This window comes from Bombina bombina, chromosome 1, assembly GCF_027579735.1.
Source record: "Bombina bombina isolate aBomBom1 chromosome 1, aBomBom1.pri, whole genome shotgun sequence".
Taxonomy (NCBI): Eukaryota; Metazoa; Chordata; class Amphibia; order Anura; family Bombinatoridae; genus Bombina; species Bombina bombina.
The window spans coordinates 1,044,319,456-1,044,338,368 of NC_069499.1; the positions used below are offsets into that span (position 1 = coordinate 1,044,319,456).

At 40.7% G+C, this 18,913-nt stretch overlaps 1 protein-coding gene across 3 annotated transcripts in view; it reads right to left on the reverse strand.

Annotated features, from left to right (window-relative positions):
* NDRG3 (NDRG family member 3) overlaps positions 1 to 18,913 on the reverse strand; it is a 398,435-nt gene that overhangs the window by 82,270 nt on the left and 297,252 nt on the right. For all 3 annotated transcript variants that reach the window (XM_053721374.1, XM_053721302.1, XM_053721225.1), the window contains exon 14: positions 1,677 to 1,712. In XM_053721374.1, the coding sequence (XP_053577349.1) occupies positions 1,677 to 1,712 (36 nt within the window). The remainder of the gene's footprint in view (positions 1 to 1,676; positions 1,713 to 18,913) is intronic.

An 18,913-nucleotide genomic window follows, 5' to 3' on the forward strand; every position in this document is an offset into this window, starting at 1 on the left:
TCAGCAGAGGTAATGGTATAAGAGTATATCGTCGATATGAAAAGGGAGGTAGGAGATGAATCCCTACGACCGATAACGGAGAACCCTTGAAAAGATTTCCCGGGAGAGAAACCATAAAAATCAATAGGCGATACTCTTTTCACATCCCTCTGACAAACACTGTACTCAGAGGAATTGGGCTTCAGAATGCTTAGAAGCGCTTATCGTAGAAGAAATCATAAAAATCAAGCACAAACTTACTTCACCACCTCCACAGAAGGCAAAGTTTGTAAAAGTACCAAGCATAATAACCATATAAACCCTGATAAAATAGGTTACCCAGCCTAACCTGGAGTCTGCATTATAGAACCGCACAAGGAATAAAGCTATCCTAAAAGCTGCCAGAGGGTTAAAAAGGGTCAGAGGCTTTGCTAATAGTGTTCACAATGCTAGTAGAACTGTTGATAGGGACATGATATGGAGACACAATTGTGTCATGAGGGGCGCAGGTTAAGTCCCCTGGTTATGGGTTAAGTCCCCCCTGGTTATGCTGTACCCGTGTCAAGAGCACTTACAAATAGCCTCTGGGCGGTGTCTGTGTAAAGGCACTTACCTTACGCAGCACCCCTCCACTGGCTCACCAGGCAAGTCATCTACTATATGTCAATGCAGTTGCAGAAGTATCCAGTAGAAAGCTCATCTAGTGCAGGTATCGAGTACCACAGAGTATTGCAGTAGGAATTAATGGAGCCCCTAAGGGGGAGGCTAGGGTTGAATCCCTGCAATGCCTGAAGGTAGTTATGGCTGAAGTCCTGTCAGGGAAATACTGTGCACATAACAGGGTATTCCTGTGTCCCTGTATCATTCAGCTGCTGTAAAGAGTTTTTTCTGTCTTCTTTGTAAATTATACTCCTCAGGGACTCTGGGTCTCACATAGGTCTGAGCTTCCAATTTGTAATCCATAAGCAAGTAGCTGGAACAACCTCTATTCTCAATCATCTCCTAACAAGGCCAAGAACAAAACTAAGAGATTAGGTGGGAGGGTTTTAAAGCTCTTGCATGGGTTCTTGACCTCCTAGTGGCGGGAAAAATATCCCATATGTTATGGAGGACTGTGGACCATCATAATTTTACGAAAAAAAGTATCAATTTAAAAGTTTTGGTTATGCAAAAGTTGAGAATAGGGATTATATATCTTTTTAAACAATACAATTTTTCAAGTAGACTAAGTAATGCAGTTTCAACACTATAAAATTAAAGAGTTAATTAGAAAGCATAAAAAAATAAAAATGGTTACAATTCTACATTTTGTTGGCAGGTAACCTTGCCCATGAAAAGCAAAAGGATCAAACTATTTAACTATAGTGAATTAAAATGTTTTTTGCATCCCAATATTAATCTAGGCATGGAGTACAGGTGCTGTAAGTGTACAAAAGCAAATTATTGTCAACAACTACAAATACCAATTGAGAACTAAAAGATTCACTTACTTTGTTTATCTTTCTAGTAAAATAAATTACAGTTTTTGTAAATATGGTTGACATTCGTATAAGCCATGTCTTTTCAGAAACAATGATTCCTTTAGAGTTGCCATAAAGTAATATTTTACCAAAATAAATAAAAAAAAATATATAAAAAGTATGAGATGATGCATTTCTGCTTTGTAATGCTCTGCAAAACTAGTAGACAACACATACCTGGACTGCTTGAGGTAATCCCCCACAATCTGCCATCTGTAACAATGAAAATAAATATATATTTTGAGATAATGTAAAACAATTTTTAGGGTAAAATAATATGACTTAGGAACAGGCACAAACTCAAAAATTATTAAAGTAAGGTTTCTCCACCTAAACCCATAATGGAGCTAAATACATTGTATTTGGCTCCCAAATCTCATTCGCTTTACATAGCCCATGCCTAGTTAGGTGAATGATTTCTTTAACACCATGCTAATTTTTTAGGATAACATAATTTATGTAAAAACTTACGTGATAAATTAATTTCTTTCATATTGGCATGAGTCCATGAGCTAGTGACGTATGGGATATACAATCCTACCAGGAGGGGCAAAGTTTCCCAAACCTCAAAATGCCTATAAATACACCCCTCACCACACCCACAATTCAGTTTAACAAATAGCCAAAGAAGTGGGGTGATAAAGAAAGGAGTAATAAAGCGTCAAAGGAATTTGGAAATAATTGTGCTTTATACAAAAAAAAAAAAATCATAACCACCATAAAAAAGGGTGGGCATCGTGGACTCTTGCCAATATGAAATAAATAAATTTATCAGGTAAGTTCTTACATAAATTATGTTTTCTTTCATGTAATTGGCAAGAGTCCATGAGCTAGTGACGTATAGGATAGCAATACCCAAGATGTGGAACTCCACGCAATAGTCACTAGAGAGGGAGGGATAAAAATAAAAACAGTCATTTTCCGCTGAAAAAACTAATCCACAACCCAAAATAAGTTTATTCTCATAAATGAAAGGAAAAAAAAACTTAAATCAAAAGCAGAAGAATCAAACTGAAACAGCTGCCTGAAGAACTTTTCTACCAAAAACTGCTTCCGAAGAAGCAAATACATCAAAATGGTAGAATTTAGTAAATGTATGCAAAGAAGACCAAGTATCAGCTTTGCAAATCTGACCAACTGAAGCTTCATTCTTAAAAGCCCAGGAAGTGGAAAATAATCTAGTAGAATGAGCTGTAATTCTCCGAGGCGGGCCTTGACCCAACTCCAAAATAGGCTTGATGAATCAAAAGCTTTAACCACGAAGCCAAAGAAACGGCAGAAGCCTTTTGACCTTTACTAGAACCAGAAAAGATAACATAGACTAGAAGTCTTCCTGAAATCTTTAGTAGCTTCAACATATTTCAGAGCTCTCACCACATCCAAAGAATGTAAAGATCTCTCCAAAGAATTATTAGGATTAGGACACAAGGAAGGAACAATAATTTCTCTATTAATGTTGTTAGAATTCACAACCTTAGGTAAGAAATGAAATGAAGTCCGCAAAACTGCCTTATCCTGATGAAAAATCAGAAAAGGAGATTCACAAGAGAGCAGATAATTCAGAAACTCTTCTAGCAGAAGAGATGACCAAAGGAAACAAAACTTTCCAAGAAAGTAGTTTAATGTCCAAAGAATGCATAGGCTTAAATGGAGGAGCCTGTAAAGCCTTCAAAACTAAATTAAGACTCCAAGGAGGAGAGATTGATTTAATGACAGGCTTGATACGAACCAAAGCCTGCACAAAACAATGAATATCAGGAAATTTAGCAATCTTTCTGTTTAATAAAACAGAAAGAGCAGAGATTTGTCCTTTCAAGGAACTTGCAGACAAACCTTTATCCAAACCATCCTGAAGAAACTGTAAAATTCTAGGAACTCTAAAAGAATGCCAAGAGAATTTATGAGAAGAACACCATGAAATGTAAGTCTTCCAAACTCCATAATAAATCTTTCAAGAAACAGATTTACGAGCCTGAAACATAGTATTAATCACGGAGTCAGAAAAACCTCTATGACTAAGCGTTCAATTTCCATACCTTCAAATTTAATGATTTGAGATCCTGATGGAAAAACGGACCTTGAGAAAGTCTGGCCTTAATGGAAGTGGCCAAGGTCAGCAACTGGACATCCGAACAAGATCCGCATACCAAAACCTGTGAGGCTATGTTGGAGCCACAAGCAGAACAAACGATTGCTCCATGATGATTTTGAGAAAATAATTAATCAGACCTGATTAAAAAACCAGGGCGGGCCGTGGACCAGACACACCGTTGGAGAAAGTAATTTATCAGGTAAGCATAAATTCTGTTTTCTCCAACATTGGTGTGTCCGGTCCACGGCGTCATCCTTACTTGTGGGAACCAATACCAAAGCTTTAGGACACGGATGAAGGGAGGGAGCAAATCAGGTTACCTAAACGGAAGGCACCACGGCTTGCAAAACCTTTCTCCCAAAAATAGCCTCCGAAGAAGCAAAAGTATCAAATTTGTAAAATTTGGCAAAAGTGTGCAGTAAAGATCAAGTCGCTGCCTTACATATCTGATCAACAGAAGCCTCGTTCTTGAAGGCCCATGTGGAAGCCACAGCCCTAGTGGAGTGAGCTGTGATTCTTTCAGGAGGCTGCCGTCCGGCAGTCTCGTAAGCCAATCGGATGATGCTTTTAAGCAAAAGGAAAGAGAGGTAGAAGTCGCTTTTTGACCTCTCCTTTTACCAGAATAGACGACAAACAGAGAAGATGTTTGTCTGAAATCTTTTGTAGCTTCTAAATAGAATTTTAGAGCACGGACTACGTCCAAATTGTGTAACAAACGTTCCTTCTTTGAAACTGGATTCGGACACAAAGAAGGTACAACTATCTCCTGGTTAATATTTTTGTTAGAAACAACCTTAGGAAGAAAACCAGGCTTAGTACGCAAAACCACCTTATCTGCATGGAACACCAGATAGGGCGGAGAACACTGCAGAGCAGATAACTCTGAAACTCTTCTAGCAGAAGAAATAGCAACCAAAAACAAAACTTTCCAAGATAACAACTTAATATCTATGGAATGTAGAGGTTCAAACGGAACCCCTTGAAGAACTGAAAGAACTAGATTTAAACTCCAGGGAGGAGTCAAAGGTCTGTAAACAGGCTTGATCCTAACCAGAGCCTGAACAAATGCTTGAACATCTGGCATAGCTGCCAGTCGTTTGTGTAGTAAGACAGATAAAGCAGAAATATGTCCCTTTAGAGAACTCGCAGATAATCCTTTATCCAAACCTTCTTGCATAAAGGAAAGAATCTTAGGAATTTTTATCTTATTCCAAGAGAATCCCTTGGATTCACACCAGCAGATATATCTTTTCCATATCTTATGGTAAATCTTTCTAGTTACCGGTTTTCTGGCCTGAACCAGAGTATCAATCACAGAATCTGAAAACCCACGCTTTGATAGAATCAAGCGTTCAATCTCCAAGCCGTCAGCTGGAGGGAGACCAGATTTGGATGTTCGAATGGACCCTGAACAAGAAGGTCCTGTCTCAAAGGTAGCTTCCATGGTGGAACCGATGACATATTCACCAGGTCTGCATACCAAGTCCTGCGTGGCCACGCAGGAGCTATCAAGATCACTGAGACCCCCTCCTGTTTGATCCTGGCTACCAGCCTGGGAATGAGAGGAAACGGTGGGAACACATAAGCTAGGTTGAAGGTCCAAGGCGCTACTAGTGCATCCACTAGAGTCGCCTTGGGATCCCTGGATCTGGACCCGTAGCAAGGAACCTTGAAGTTCTGACTAGACGCCATCAGATCCATGTCTGGAATGCCCCATAATTGAGTCAACTGGGCAAAAATCTCCGGGTGGAGTTCCCACTCCCCCGGATGGAATGTCTGACGACTCAGATAATCCGCTTCCCAGTTTTCCACACCTGGGATGTGGATCGCAGATAGATGGCAGGAGTGATTCTCCGCCCATTGTATTATTTTGGTTACTTCTTTCATTGCCAGGGAACTCCTTGTTCCCCCCTGATGATTGATATACCCAACAGTCGTCATGTTGTCTGATTGGAATCTTATGAATCTGGCCTTTGCAAGCTGAGGCCAAGCCCTGAGAGCATTGAATATCGCTCTTAGTTCCAGAATGTTTATCGGGAGAAGAGACTCTTCCCAAGACCATAGTCCCTGAGCTTTCAGGGATTCCCAGACCGCACCCCAGCCCACTAGACTGGCGTCGGTCGTGACAATGACCCACTCTGGTCTGCGGAAGCTCATTCCCTGGGATAGATGGTCCAGGGATATCCACCAACGGAGTGAATCTCTGGTCTTCTGATCTACTTGAATCACTGGAGACAAGTCTGTATAGTCCTCATTCCACTGTTTCAGCATGCACAGTTGTAATGGTCTTAGATGAATTCGCGCAAAAGGAACTATGTCCATTGCTGCAACCATCAACCCTACTACTTCCATGCACTGAGCTATGGAAGGACGTGGAACAGAATGAAGAACTTGACAAGCGCTTAGAAGTTTTGACTTTCTGACATCTGTCAGAAAGATCCTCATTTCTAAGGAATCTATTATTGTTCCCAAGAAGGGAACTCTTGTTGACGGAGACAGAGAACTTTTTTCTATGTTCACCTTCCATCCGTGAGATCTGAGAAAGGCCAGAACGATGTCTGTATGAGCCTTTGCCTTTGAAAGGGACGACGCTTGTATTAGAATGTCGTCCAAGTATGGTACTACTGCAATGCCCCTCGGTCTTAGAACCGCTAGAAGGGACCCGAGTACCTTTGTGAAAATCCTTGGAGCAGTGGTTAATCCGAATGGGAGGGCCACAAACTGGTAATGTTTGTCCAAAAAGGCGAACCTTAGGAACTGATGATGTTCTTTGTGGATAGTAATATGTAGGTACGCATCCTTTAGATCCACTGTAGTCATAAATTGACCTTCCTGGATAGTGGGTAGAATCGTTCGAATGGTTTCCATTTTGAACGATGGTACCCTGAGAAATTTGTTTAGGATCTTTAAATCCAGAATTGGTCTGAAGGTTCCCTCTTTTTTGGGAACTACGAACAGATTTGAGTAAAATCCCATTCCTTGTTCCGTCATTGGAACTGGGTGTATCACTCCCATCTTTAACAGGTCTTCTACACAATGTAAGAACGCCTGTCTCTTTATTTGGTTTGAGGATAAGTGAGACATGTGGAACCTTCCCCTTGGGGGTAGTTCCTTGAATTCCAGAAGATAACCCTGAGAAACTATTTCTAGCGTCCAGGGATCCTGAACATCTCTTGCCCAAGCCTGAGCAAAGAGAGAGAGTCTGCCCCCCACTAGATCCGGTCCTGGATCGGGGGCTACTCCTTCATGCTGTTTTGTTAGCGGTAGCAGGCTTCTTGGTCTGCTTACCCTTGTTCCAGCCTTGCATCGGTTTCCAGGCTGGTTTGGACTGTGAGGCATTACCCTCTTGCTTAGAGGATGCAGAATTAGAGGCCGGTCCGTTCCTGAAATTACGAAAGGAATGAAAATTAGACTTATTCTTGGCCTTGAAAGGCCTATCTTGTGGGAGGGCGTGACCCTTTCCCCCAGTGATGTCTGAGATAATCTCTTTCAATTCTGGTCCAAAGAGAGTTTTACCCTTGAAGGGGATGTTAAGCAATTTTGTCTTGGATGATACATCCGCTGACCAAGACTTTAGCCAAAGGGCTCTGCGCGCCACAATTGCAAACCCTGAATTTTTCGCCGCTAATCTAGCCAATTGCAAAGCGGCATCTAAAATAAAAGAGTTAGCCAACTTAAGTGCGTGAACTCTGTCCATAACCTCCTCATATGGAGTCTCTCTACTGAGCGACTTTTCTAGTTCCTCGAACCAGAACCACGCTGCTGTAGTGACAGGAACAATGCACGAAATGGGTTGTAGAAGGTAACCTTGCTGTACAAAAATCTTTTTAAGCAAACCTTCCAATTTTTTATCCATAGGATCTTTGAAAGCACAACTATCTTCGATAGGAATAGTAGTGCGCTTGTTTAGAGTAGAAACTGCCCCCTCGACCTTAGGGACTGTCTGCCATAAGTCCTTTCTGGGGTCGACCATAGGAAATAATTTCTTAAATATATGAGGGGGGACAAAAGGTATGCCGGGCTTCTCCCACTACTTATTCACTATGTCCGCCACCCGCTTGGGTATAGGAAAAGCGTCGGGGTGCACCGGAACCTCTAGGAACTTGTCCATCTTGCATAATTTTTCTGGAATGACCAAGTTGTCACAATCATCCAGAGTAGATAACACCTCCTTAAGCAGTGCGCGGAGATGTTCTAATTTAAATTTAAATGTCACAACATCAGGTTCAGCCTGTTGAGAAATTTTTCCTGAATCTGAAATTTCCCCATCTGACAAAACCTCCCTCATGGCCCCTTCAGATTGGTTTGAGGGCATGACAGAACAATTATCAGCGCCCTCCTGCTCTTCAGTGTTTAAAACAGAGCAATTGCGCTTTCTCTGATAGGCAGGCATTTTGGATAAAATATTTGCTATGGAGTTATCCATTACAGCCGTCAATTGTTGCATGGTAATAAGCATTGGCGCACTAGAAGTACTAGGGGCCTCCTGCGTGGGCAAAACTGGCGTAGACACAGAAGGAGATGATGTAGAACCATGTCTACTCCCTTCATCTGAGGAATCATCTTGGGCAATTTCATTATCTGTGGCAGTACTGTCCTTACTTTGTTTGGACGCTATGGCACAATTATCACACAATTTTGAAGGGGGAGACACATTGGTTTTCATACATATAGAACATAGCTTATCTGAAGGCACAGACATGTTAAACAGGCTTAAACTTGTCAATAAAGCACAAAAACCGTTTTAAAACAAAACCGTTACTGTCTCTTTAAATTTTAAACAGAGCACACTTTATTACTGAATATGTGAAAAAAAATGAAGGAATTGTTCAAAATTTACCAAAATTTCACCACAGTGTCTTAAAGCATTAAAAGTATTGCACACCAATTTTCAGAGCTTTAACCCTTAAAATAACGAAACCGGAGCCGGTTACAGATTTAACCCCTATACAGTCCCAGCTACAGCCTTTGCTGTGACTTTACCAAGCCCAAAGGGGAATACGATACCAAATGACGCCTTCTAGGAACTTTTCCAACTACTTTCAGGTCCTCACACATGCATCTGCATGTCTTGCTCTCAAAAACAACTGCGCAGTAATGGCGCGAAAATGAGGCTCAGCCTACAACTGGGAAGGCCCTTCCTGACTGGAAAAGGTGTCTAACATAGTGCCTGACGTTAAAAAACGTTCCCCAAGTTTATAAATGTGAATTATCAGCATAAACATGTATAAAATGTCCAAATAAGGGGGCGGAGCCGACCATGCCCTGAGATGGCCGCACTATTCTGATGCTCCGTGTGTAACTAGGAGCCCTGGGAGCAACACTCGAGACTGGAGAATTAAAACTTGAGACAAGCTGCTATGAAGGGCTAGGGAAGCTAGCGGAGGATAACAGGACAAGAAAAAAGTAATGTAGGACAAGTAAAAACAAGTTTACCAGCCTGAACAAAGCGCGCCCCTGCTACCCTGCCGGGAAACCCCAGACAGATTCTTACCAACTAAAGAGTCCAGCAGCAAAGCAGGGGCACAGAACGGACAACGGAGAGCAAATAACAGCAACGGAGTGGCGGTCCGGTGAGTGAAGGTGAAGGGGGTTTTTACCTTATATTTTTGTTTATAAGCGGATCCGGACAGTATATTATAAAGCGCCCCTGCTATATGGGCTGGGAAACCCCGTTAGCCCTAAATTTGGTCTCTACACACAAGGCCTGAAAACAGACTAACCGATGTAGCAATAACTCTGACAAGAAATAATGGGATACAACAAAATACACCTTTAAAATAAATATACAAAAGAGACAAACAGGCCAGCAGATCACTGCACAGCTCTTATTTACCCATAGTAAACTGTGGCCTATTCGAAAGTGAAAGCACCACATCAATAAGCAATACTTAAATCTCTTAGCAAGAAAGGTGAAACACGTTTTTGGAAGTATCAATAAACACATATGTAAAGTGACACCACCCAGCGACTCTGTCATTGTTAAATGTTCTCTGAGCTGAATTTTAAATTGCACATAAAGATCCTCTGACACAGACACAGTGGGAAACAAACACCACACATTAGAAAGATAAGCTAAAAGGAGAAGAAAGGAGTTTTTCTTGAACCTGGCATTTAACCAGCCTTCAGCCCCTCTAATATGGCGTCAAGGAAATTAAATAGAGCTGAAAAAGGAGCAAAAACAAATAGCACACCAAGCTCCAAGATGAACACTTTTTTCCAAAAATTACAGACAACCCCTCCATCAGAGGGAGAAGAATCACAGCAGTCTCAAGGAGACCAAACTGACACTTCATCTCAGAATAAAGAATCCCAAATAACCAGGGCAGACCTGAAAGAACTTCCCACTAGGGCTGATCTTGCCAACTTTTTCCAACAAGTCAACCAGATACTAAAAGATGGTCTCTCTGGTATCAAAAAAGAGGTGACAGAGCTGGGAGGGAGAGTGTCCTATCTAGAAGATCAAGATGAGGAAACCACCTCCACATTAGATTTACTTACAAGGAAAATAGACACACAAGAATCTCAGATTGAATTCCTAAATTCTAAGCTGGAAGATCTGGATAATAGAGGAAGGAGGCAGAATTTGCGTATAAGGGGTATACCTGAGAAAATATCCACAGAATCACTGCAGAACTTTCTTCAAACTACTTTTAAACACCTAATGGAGGACCAAGATATGGAAGATATACCCCTAGACAGAGCTCATAGAGCATTGAGACCGCCCCCAAGAGACGGAGAACCCCCAAGAGACGTAATCATCCGCTTCCATAGATTTACGGATAAAGAAAGAATCATGACCTCCACCAGGAAGCAACAATCTTTCCAAATTGAGGGACACAAACTCCAATTCTTTGCAGACCTAAGTCCAATTACACTCCAGAATCGGAAAGAAGTGAGGTTCCTCACAATGCATCTAAAAGAACAAGGCTTCAATTATAGATGGGGGTTCCCGTTTAGTATCAAAGTCATGAAAGACAATAGACTATACACATACAGATCCCCAGAGGACTTGGATCAATTTTGTAAATCACTGGACATCCCCCTCCCTTCGCTTCCTTCATTAGACCCCTCCAAGAATACTTCCCAGAGAAGTGATTCCTCACAACCACAGCCTCAAAGAAACCACTGGATGAAGGCTTCTAAGAAGAGATCACGGGATACATCATCATCAAAATCTGCACTGAATACAGAGTCTGAAAACGGCTGAAACAAAGACTGAAATTTATGTGGCATGACAGACGGTTAGAACCTCTCTAAGATGAGAACTGAGTCCTATTAGAGCAATTTGCTCATGAAAAGTTTACTAATCTTAATTAGATTATCAAGTATTTCTTGTTTATGTTTATTCCTCTTGCTATGTTATAAATGTTTTTCTTTTCCTGTAACACTCCACGTTTCTTATAGATGCAAAAATTACGAAACTGGGAGTGTTGCTCCATGGGTGCCATTCAACCCTACTGGTTGAATCATTACCCCAATGACTACTTCCACATGGAGGGAGTCTAGCTATGGGAATATCATTCCATGGTTTTGTAAAGTTAATATGTTAATTATTTTGTTTGTTTTATTGTTAACCGAAACTCTAAAATTCTTCTTTATGTCTCAATACTTAAGGACCTATTATACAAAGACTAACATACCTACAGACTGGGCCTCTGACAATCCTTTGCTGAATGAAGACGGTATTGACAGGGTAAGTGAGAGTTACAATAACACCTACCAGACATCCAAGAGCCTAGATAAGGGTAAGCATACACACAAATCTGTTATGTAATGGGTACGACACATAGAGAACTCTTATTACTTTCACAGAACTGCAAAGGACTTAACTCCCCTACAAAACGCTCAATAGCTCTTAACTGGTTCAAGAAGGAGGGGGCGAATATTGTATTCGTACAGGAGACACATTTCTTGAAAGATAAAGAGCCCACCTTTAAATCTAAAGATTTCCCAAACTCCTTTTTTAACTCACACATGAAAAAGACTAATGGAGTAGGAATACTGTTCCACAAAAACACCCCCTTCCAATTAATCGACAAACACATGGACAGGGAGGGTAGATTCATCATTCTAGTAGGCTTATTGTACAATAATTTGGTCACATTGGCTAATGCGTATTCTCCCAACACAGGTCAAGCCCCATTTATTAAACGACTAGGGAACAAGCTTTTAGAAACACAAAAGGGGACTCTGATTCTTGGTGGCGACCTTAATGTTGCACTTTCCCCGACCGTAGATTGTTCACAAGGTTACAGTTCAATCGCTAAAAGTACTAGAAACTCAATCAATAACACCCTACGGACACTCAATTTGATAGATGCTTGGCGTTTTGTACATCCAACCACACGCAATTATTCCTTCTACTCCAACCCAGCGCGGTCTTACTCCAGAATTGATTACTGGTTTGTAGAACACAAAAGCTTATCTTTAATCAAAGATTCTAACATACAAGTAATAGCATGGTCTGACCATGCAGCAGTCTCAGTAAGCCTGGAATGGCCCTCAGCCCCTATATTACCCTTTTTGTGGAGGCTGGATGAAACACGTCTCCTTGACCCCATCACAACTATACAAACACTTAAGAGCATCACCGAGTATTTTCAGACAAATTCAAACACCTCTAGTAAAATTCCAACAGTTTGGTTGGCACATAAGGCCTTTATGAGAGGACAGTTTATGAAAGATAAGGCTATACATAAGAGTAAGATAATCACTAATTATACACATCTACTACAAAAACTCCAAACGGCTGAGCAAGCTCACAAGCAGAATCCACTTAATAGGGACCTCCTAACTGCTCTCAATGAAGCGAGAGATCACATGAAAGAACACTTACATAGAGAAGCATGTAGAAAGGCATTATTTTTGAAAAAACTGTATTACCAGGGAGGGAATAAGGCGGGAGCCTTATTGGCTAGAGCACTAAAACGCAAGTCTCTGCACAATCACATATTCAACTTAACCGGTGGAAGAGGGGAAGAGGTCGTAGAATCTAAATTAATAGCACAAGCCTTTAAAGAGTACTATAATGACATATACAACCTCCCTACACCTTCTAATATGTCCCAGAAGGACGCACTAGAGCGCTATCTTCAAGAGTCCGACCTGACTCAAATACAACCAAATGATAGAGAAGCATTAGAGACCCAATTTACACTAAAAGAAATCATTGACGTTATAGATAACCTACCATCAAATAAAAGCCCCGGCCCTGATGGGTTCTCTAATAAATATTATAAACATTACAAAGAGCAACTGGCACCGCACCTGTTAGCCTTGTTTAATCAAATTGACGAAACTGGACATCTCCCTAAAGAAATTTTTGAAGCCCATATCACGGTAATAACCAAGCCAGGAAAATCCCCTAAACTCGCAAGTAATTACAGACCTATTTCTTTATTAAACACAGACCTAAAAATTTACACAAAGTTATTAGCAAACCGATTAAACAAAATCCTGCCACAAATTATCCATACAGACCAATCTGGATTTGTCCCCGGGAGGGAAGCAAGGGATAATACCATCAGGGTCCTCCAACTAATCGAACATGCCAAGAGAACCAACACCGAAATGGTGATAATATCAACAGATGCCGAAAAGGCGTTTGACCGCCTAAATTGGGAATTTTTATTTGCTACACTAAGCAGGGTAGGTCTAGGAGAAAAGATGATCCAGAGAATAAAATGTCTTTACAGTTTCCCCACAGCGAAGGTACGAGTCAATGGCCTGGTCTCAGATTCATTTACAATAGGAAATGGAACGAGACAGGGTTGCCCTCTCTCGCCCATTCTGTTCATAATTAGCATGGAAGTCCTAGCGCAGAGAGTTAGAGACAACCCACTAATATCTGGGATTAATTTAGGCCCACTAAATTTTAAACTTTCTATGTATGCTGATGATGTCCTTTTCACCCTTTCCTCTCCTGAATCCTCAATTATAGCGGTTATGCAAGAGTTAAAGAAATTCGGTGAATTGTCCAACTTTTTAATTAATGAACAGAAGTCAGAAATATTAAATATAACCCTTTCAAAAACGAAATTTAATTCCCTAATAGCACACAGCACATTCAAACACCAACCTAAAGCAATCAAATATTTGGGTATTTACCTGACCCCGAATCCCAAAGCCCTTTTAAAACTGAATTTTACAAACCTCATCAACAATATCTCACGAGATTTACAGACCTGGAAGGATCGCCCATTTTCATGGTGGGGGAGATTGCAAATTCTTAAGATGAACATATTACCCAGGGTACTCTACGCTATTCAGGCTGTCCCTATAGCTCTACCACACTCCCTTTTAGAACAAACTCAAAGAGCTCTTAACCAATTTGTATGGGGGAAAATAAAACCTAGGATCAAAAAGCAAACAATGTACAGGTCAGTGAGTGAGGGGGGTTTGGGGTTACCAAATATTGAGATTTATTATCAAGCCACAAGCCTCCAAAGAATAATAGATTGGCATAGAAATAGAGACAGGAAAGCCTGGATCCCAATGGACTCCCACATTCTATACACACCACATCCTGGGGCACTATGTTGGATAGCTAAGCAGAATAGACCACCTTGGTTAAACCATTACTCTCTACTCTCACATGTTTTTGACACATGGGACAGCATAGTCAAAAAATTCCCATCGATTTCCACAACGAACTCCCCTATGCTCCCCATATCCCCAAATGCCGAATTGATGGGGGGTATCAGATTTGACAAAGCAAATTCCAATACGTGGGAAATGGGTTATACAGTTCCACTCTCCTTATTGACCAAAGATAGGAAGCTTAAACAAAGACACAAATTGGCGGATGTATTTGGGGGTGCTTTCACAAATTGGCTAAAATACAATCAAATACACCACTTTATCCAAACCCACCCACAGAAAGAATCCATATTAAGGAACCTAACCCCATTCGAACTAAATTGCTCAATGGACCTCCCTGCATATCATACATTATCCTTGGCTAAAAAACTGTTAGTTAACGCTCAAAAAGGGAGACTACCTGATTATGTGGAACGTTGGCACAGAGATTTGGGTAAACAATTAACGGAAACAGATTGGGAGCGTATTTTTCGTAGCAGTAGAAAGTCCTCCTTCTCTACAAGATTTTTAGAAACCAACTTTAAAATACTAACTAGATGGTACCTCACCCCCTCTAGATTGAAGAGTATATTTCCCTCTTCCTCAGACCTTTGCTGGCGGGGGTGTGGTATGAAAGGGACTTTATTACATGTATGGTGGGAATGCCCCAGAATTAGGCCCTTTTGGGAGATGATTCAAGAAAATATTAAAATTACACTAGGTTCAGGTACTCATTTTATCTTAGAACCGGAGATAGCACTGCTAAACCTGCCCACAACTTGTAAGTGTAGTCTGAGAAGTAGACTGATACAATTAACACTAAATACAGCCAGACTACTGGTGGCTAAGAACTGGAAGTCTCAAACATGTCCCACATTCAAAGATTGGCTAGTTCTTATGAAAGACACTCTACAAATGGAGGAATATGGCTATTTTAAAACAAATAGGTTAGCTTTCTATCATGATCTTAGATTTATATGGGACGAAGTACAACACAATTTGCCTCTTAACACCAGGACTTTCTCACAAGACTCGAGTGAGACATGAGACAGAAATAATTGAAGTTTGAGCGACTGAGGCCTAGTATTGCATATGACGCCTTCTGACCCCCCTACCAACTCTTGGACTGAGGGATAAACTGACTCAAGCATGACCCAAAATACGTTTAGCCGGACAGCACAAATTCAAATAAAATTAGGCTTGGTATTGAGATATCTGATTTAATACACCGCATTTTAGTAGTGGAGATTCGGTAGTTCAGGTAGTTTGTTATTGTTATATAGTTTGGTATAATGTTTAAGCACTTTAACAGTCTGTAAAGCTTTGGATCCAAATAGTGCATATGTTAACTCACTAAATGCATCATCAAAATAGCTACCTTGTGAAGCTAACATTGATCACAAATTATATGATATACGACTTATATGTACTGTTTGATACCTCTTGTACAAAATTTAAAAATCCAATAAAGACAATATATACAAAAAAAAAAAATGTCCAAATAAAGCATCGATTTAGCCCATAAAAGTGTCTACCAGTTTTATAGCCCATATTAAGCCCTTTATTCTGTTTGAGACTAAGAAAATGGCTTACCGGTCCCCATGAGGGGAAATGACAGCCTTCCAGCATTACAGTGTTTTGTTAGAAATATGGCTAGTCATACCTTAAGCAGAAAAGTCTGCTAACTGTTTCCCCCAACTGAAGTTACTTCATCTCAACAGTCCTATGTGGAAACAGCAATCGATTTTAGTTACTGTCTGCTAAAATCATCTTCCTCTCACAAACAGAAATCTTCATCTTTTTCTGTTTCAGAGTAAATAGTACATACCAGCACTATTTTAAAATAACAAACTCTTGATAGTAGAATAAAAAAACTACAACTAAACACCACATACTCTTAACCATCTCCGTGGAGATGTTGCCTGTGCAACGGCAAAGAGAATGACTGGGGTGGGCGGAGCCTAGGAGGGACTATATGGCCAGCTTTGCTGGGACTCTTTGCCATTTCCTGTTGGGGAAGAGATATTCCCACAAGTAAGGATGACGCCGTGGACCGGACACACCAATGTTGGAGAAATCATATCAGAAATAACATCAGGAACTGGAAAAACCTCTGGAATAACCACAGGAGGTTTATAAACAGAATTTAAATGTTTACTAGTTTAAATATCAAGAGGACTAGACAACTCAATATCCAATATAATCAACACTTCTTTAACAAAGAACGAATGTACTCCATTTTAAATAAATAAGTAGAGTTGTCAGTGTCAATATCTGAGGAAGGATCTTCTGAATCAGATAGATCCTCATCAGAGAAGGATAATTCAGTATGTTGTCGGTCATTTGAAATTTCATCAACTTTATGAGAAGTTTTAAAAGACCTTTACATTTAATAGAAAGCAGGATGGTAGAAAAAGCCTTCTGAATAGAATCGGCAATACATTCTTATAAATTCACAGGTATATCTTGTACATTAGATGTTAAAAGAACAGCAACAGGCAATGTACTATTACTGATGGACACATTCTCTGCATGTAAAAGTTTATCATGACAATTTATTACAAACCACAGCTGGAGATATAATCTCCACAAGATTACAACAAATGTACTTAGCTTTAGTAGAACTGTTTTCAGTCAGCAGGGTTCCAACAGTGATTTCTGAGACAGGATCAGATTGAGACATCTTGCAAATGTAAGAGAAAAAACAACATGTAAAGCAAAATTATCCATTTCCTTATATGGCAGTTTCAGGAATGGGAAAAAAATGCAAACAGCATAGCCCTCTGATAGAGAAAAAAAAAGGCAAAAGGCATATAGGAATGGGGTTTAAAATAATGAAAACATTTGACACCAAGTATGACGCACAAAGAATTTTTTTGGGCGCTAACAACATCCGGAAATGACACACTCGCGCCATTGAAGACGCAACCTTGTGAAAGGACTCGGCGTCGACAAAGACGCCGGAAATGACGAATTTGCGTCATTGAATGTAACTTTGCGGCAAAAAAAATCATGCGCAAAAAATGACGCAATATAGTTTGGCATTTCGCACCCTCACGAGCCTAATTCTGCCCGCGAATTTAAAATTGAAAAAAACAGAATTTATGTTTACCTGATAAATTACTTTCTCCAACGGTGTGTCCGGTCCACGGCGTCATCCTTACTTGTGGGATATTCTCTTCCCCAACAGGAAATGGCAAAGAGCCCAGCAAAGCTGGTCACATGATCCCTCCTAGGCTCCGCCTACCCCAGTCATTCGACCGACGTTAAGGAGGAATATTTGCATAGGAGAAACCATATGGTACCGTGGTGACTGTAGTTAAAGAAAATAAATTATCAGACCTGATTAAAAAAAAACCAGGGCGGGCCGTGGACCGGACACACCGTTGGAGAAAGTAATTTATCAGGTAAACATAAATTCTGTTTTCTCCAACATAGGTGTGTCCGGTCCACGGCGTCATCCTTACTTGTGGGAACCAATACCAAAGCTTTAGGACACGGATGAAGGGAGGGAGCAAATCAGGTCACCTAAATGGAAGGCACCACGGCTTGCAAAACCTTTCTCCCAAAAATAGCCTCAGAAGAAGCAAAAGTATCAAACTTGTAAAATTTGGTAAAAGTGTGCAGTGAAGACCAAGTCGCTGCCCTACATATCTGATCAACAGAAGCCTCGTTCTTGAAGGCCCATGTGGAAGCCACAGCCCTAGTGGAATGAGCTGTGATTCTTTCGGGAGGCTGCCGTCCGGCAGTCTCGTAAGCCAATCTGATGATGCTTTTAATCCAAAAAGAGAGAGAGGTAGAAGTTGCTTTTTGACCTCTCCTTTTACCGGAATAAACAACAAACAAGGAAGATGTTTGTCTAAAATCCTTTGTAGCATCTAAATAGAATTTTAGAGCGCGAACAACATCCAAATTGTGCAACAAACGTTCCTTCTTTGAAACTGGTTTCGGACACAGAGAAGGTACGATAATCTCCTGGTTAATGTTTTTGTTAGAAACAACTTTTGGAAGAAAACCAGGTTTAGTACGTAAAACCACCTTATCTGCATGGAACACCAGATAAGGAGGAGAACACTGCAGAGCAGATAATTCTGAAACTCTTCTAGCAGAAGAAATTGCAACTAAAAACAAAACTTTCCAAGATAATAACTTAATATCAACGGAATGCAAGGGTTCAAACGGAACCCCCTGAAGAACTGAAAGAACTAAATTGAGACTCCAAGGAGGAGTCAAAGGTTTGTAAACAGGCTTAATTCTAACCAGAGCCTGAACAAAGGCTTGAACATCTGGCACAGCGGCCAGCTTTTTGTGAAGTAACACAGACAAGGCAGAAATCTGTCCCTTCAGGGAACTTGCAGATAATCCTTTTTCCAATCCTTCTTGAAGGAAGGATAGAATCCTAGGAATCTTAACCTTGTCCCAAGGGAATCCTTTAGATTCACACCAACAGATATATTTTTTCCAAATTTTGTGGTAAATCTTTCTAGTTACAGGCTTTCTGGCCTGAACAAGAGTATCGATAACAGAATCTGAGAATCCTCGCTTCGATAAGATCAAGCGTTCAATCTCCAAGCAGTCAGCTGGAGTGAAACCAGATTCGGATGTTCGAACGGACCCTGAACAAGAAGGTCTCGTCTCAAAGGTAGCTTCCAAGGAGGAGCCGATGACATATTCACCAGATCTGCGTACCAAGTCCTGCGTGGCCACGCAGGAGCTATCAAGATCACCGACGCCCTCTCCT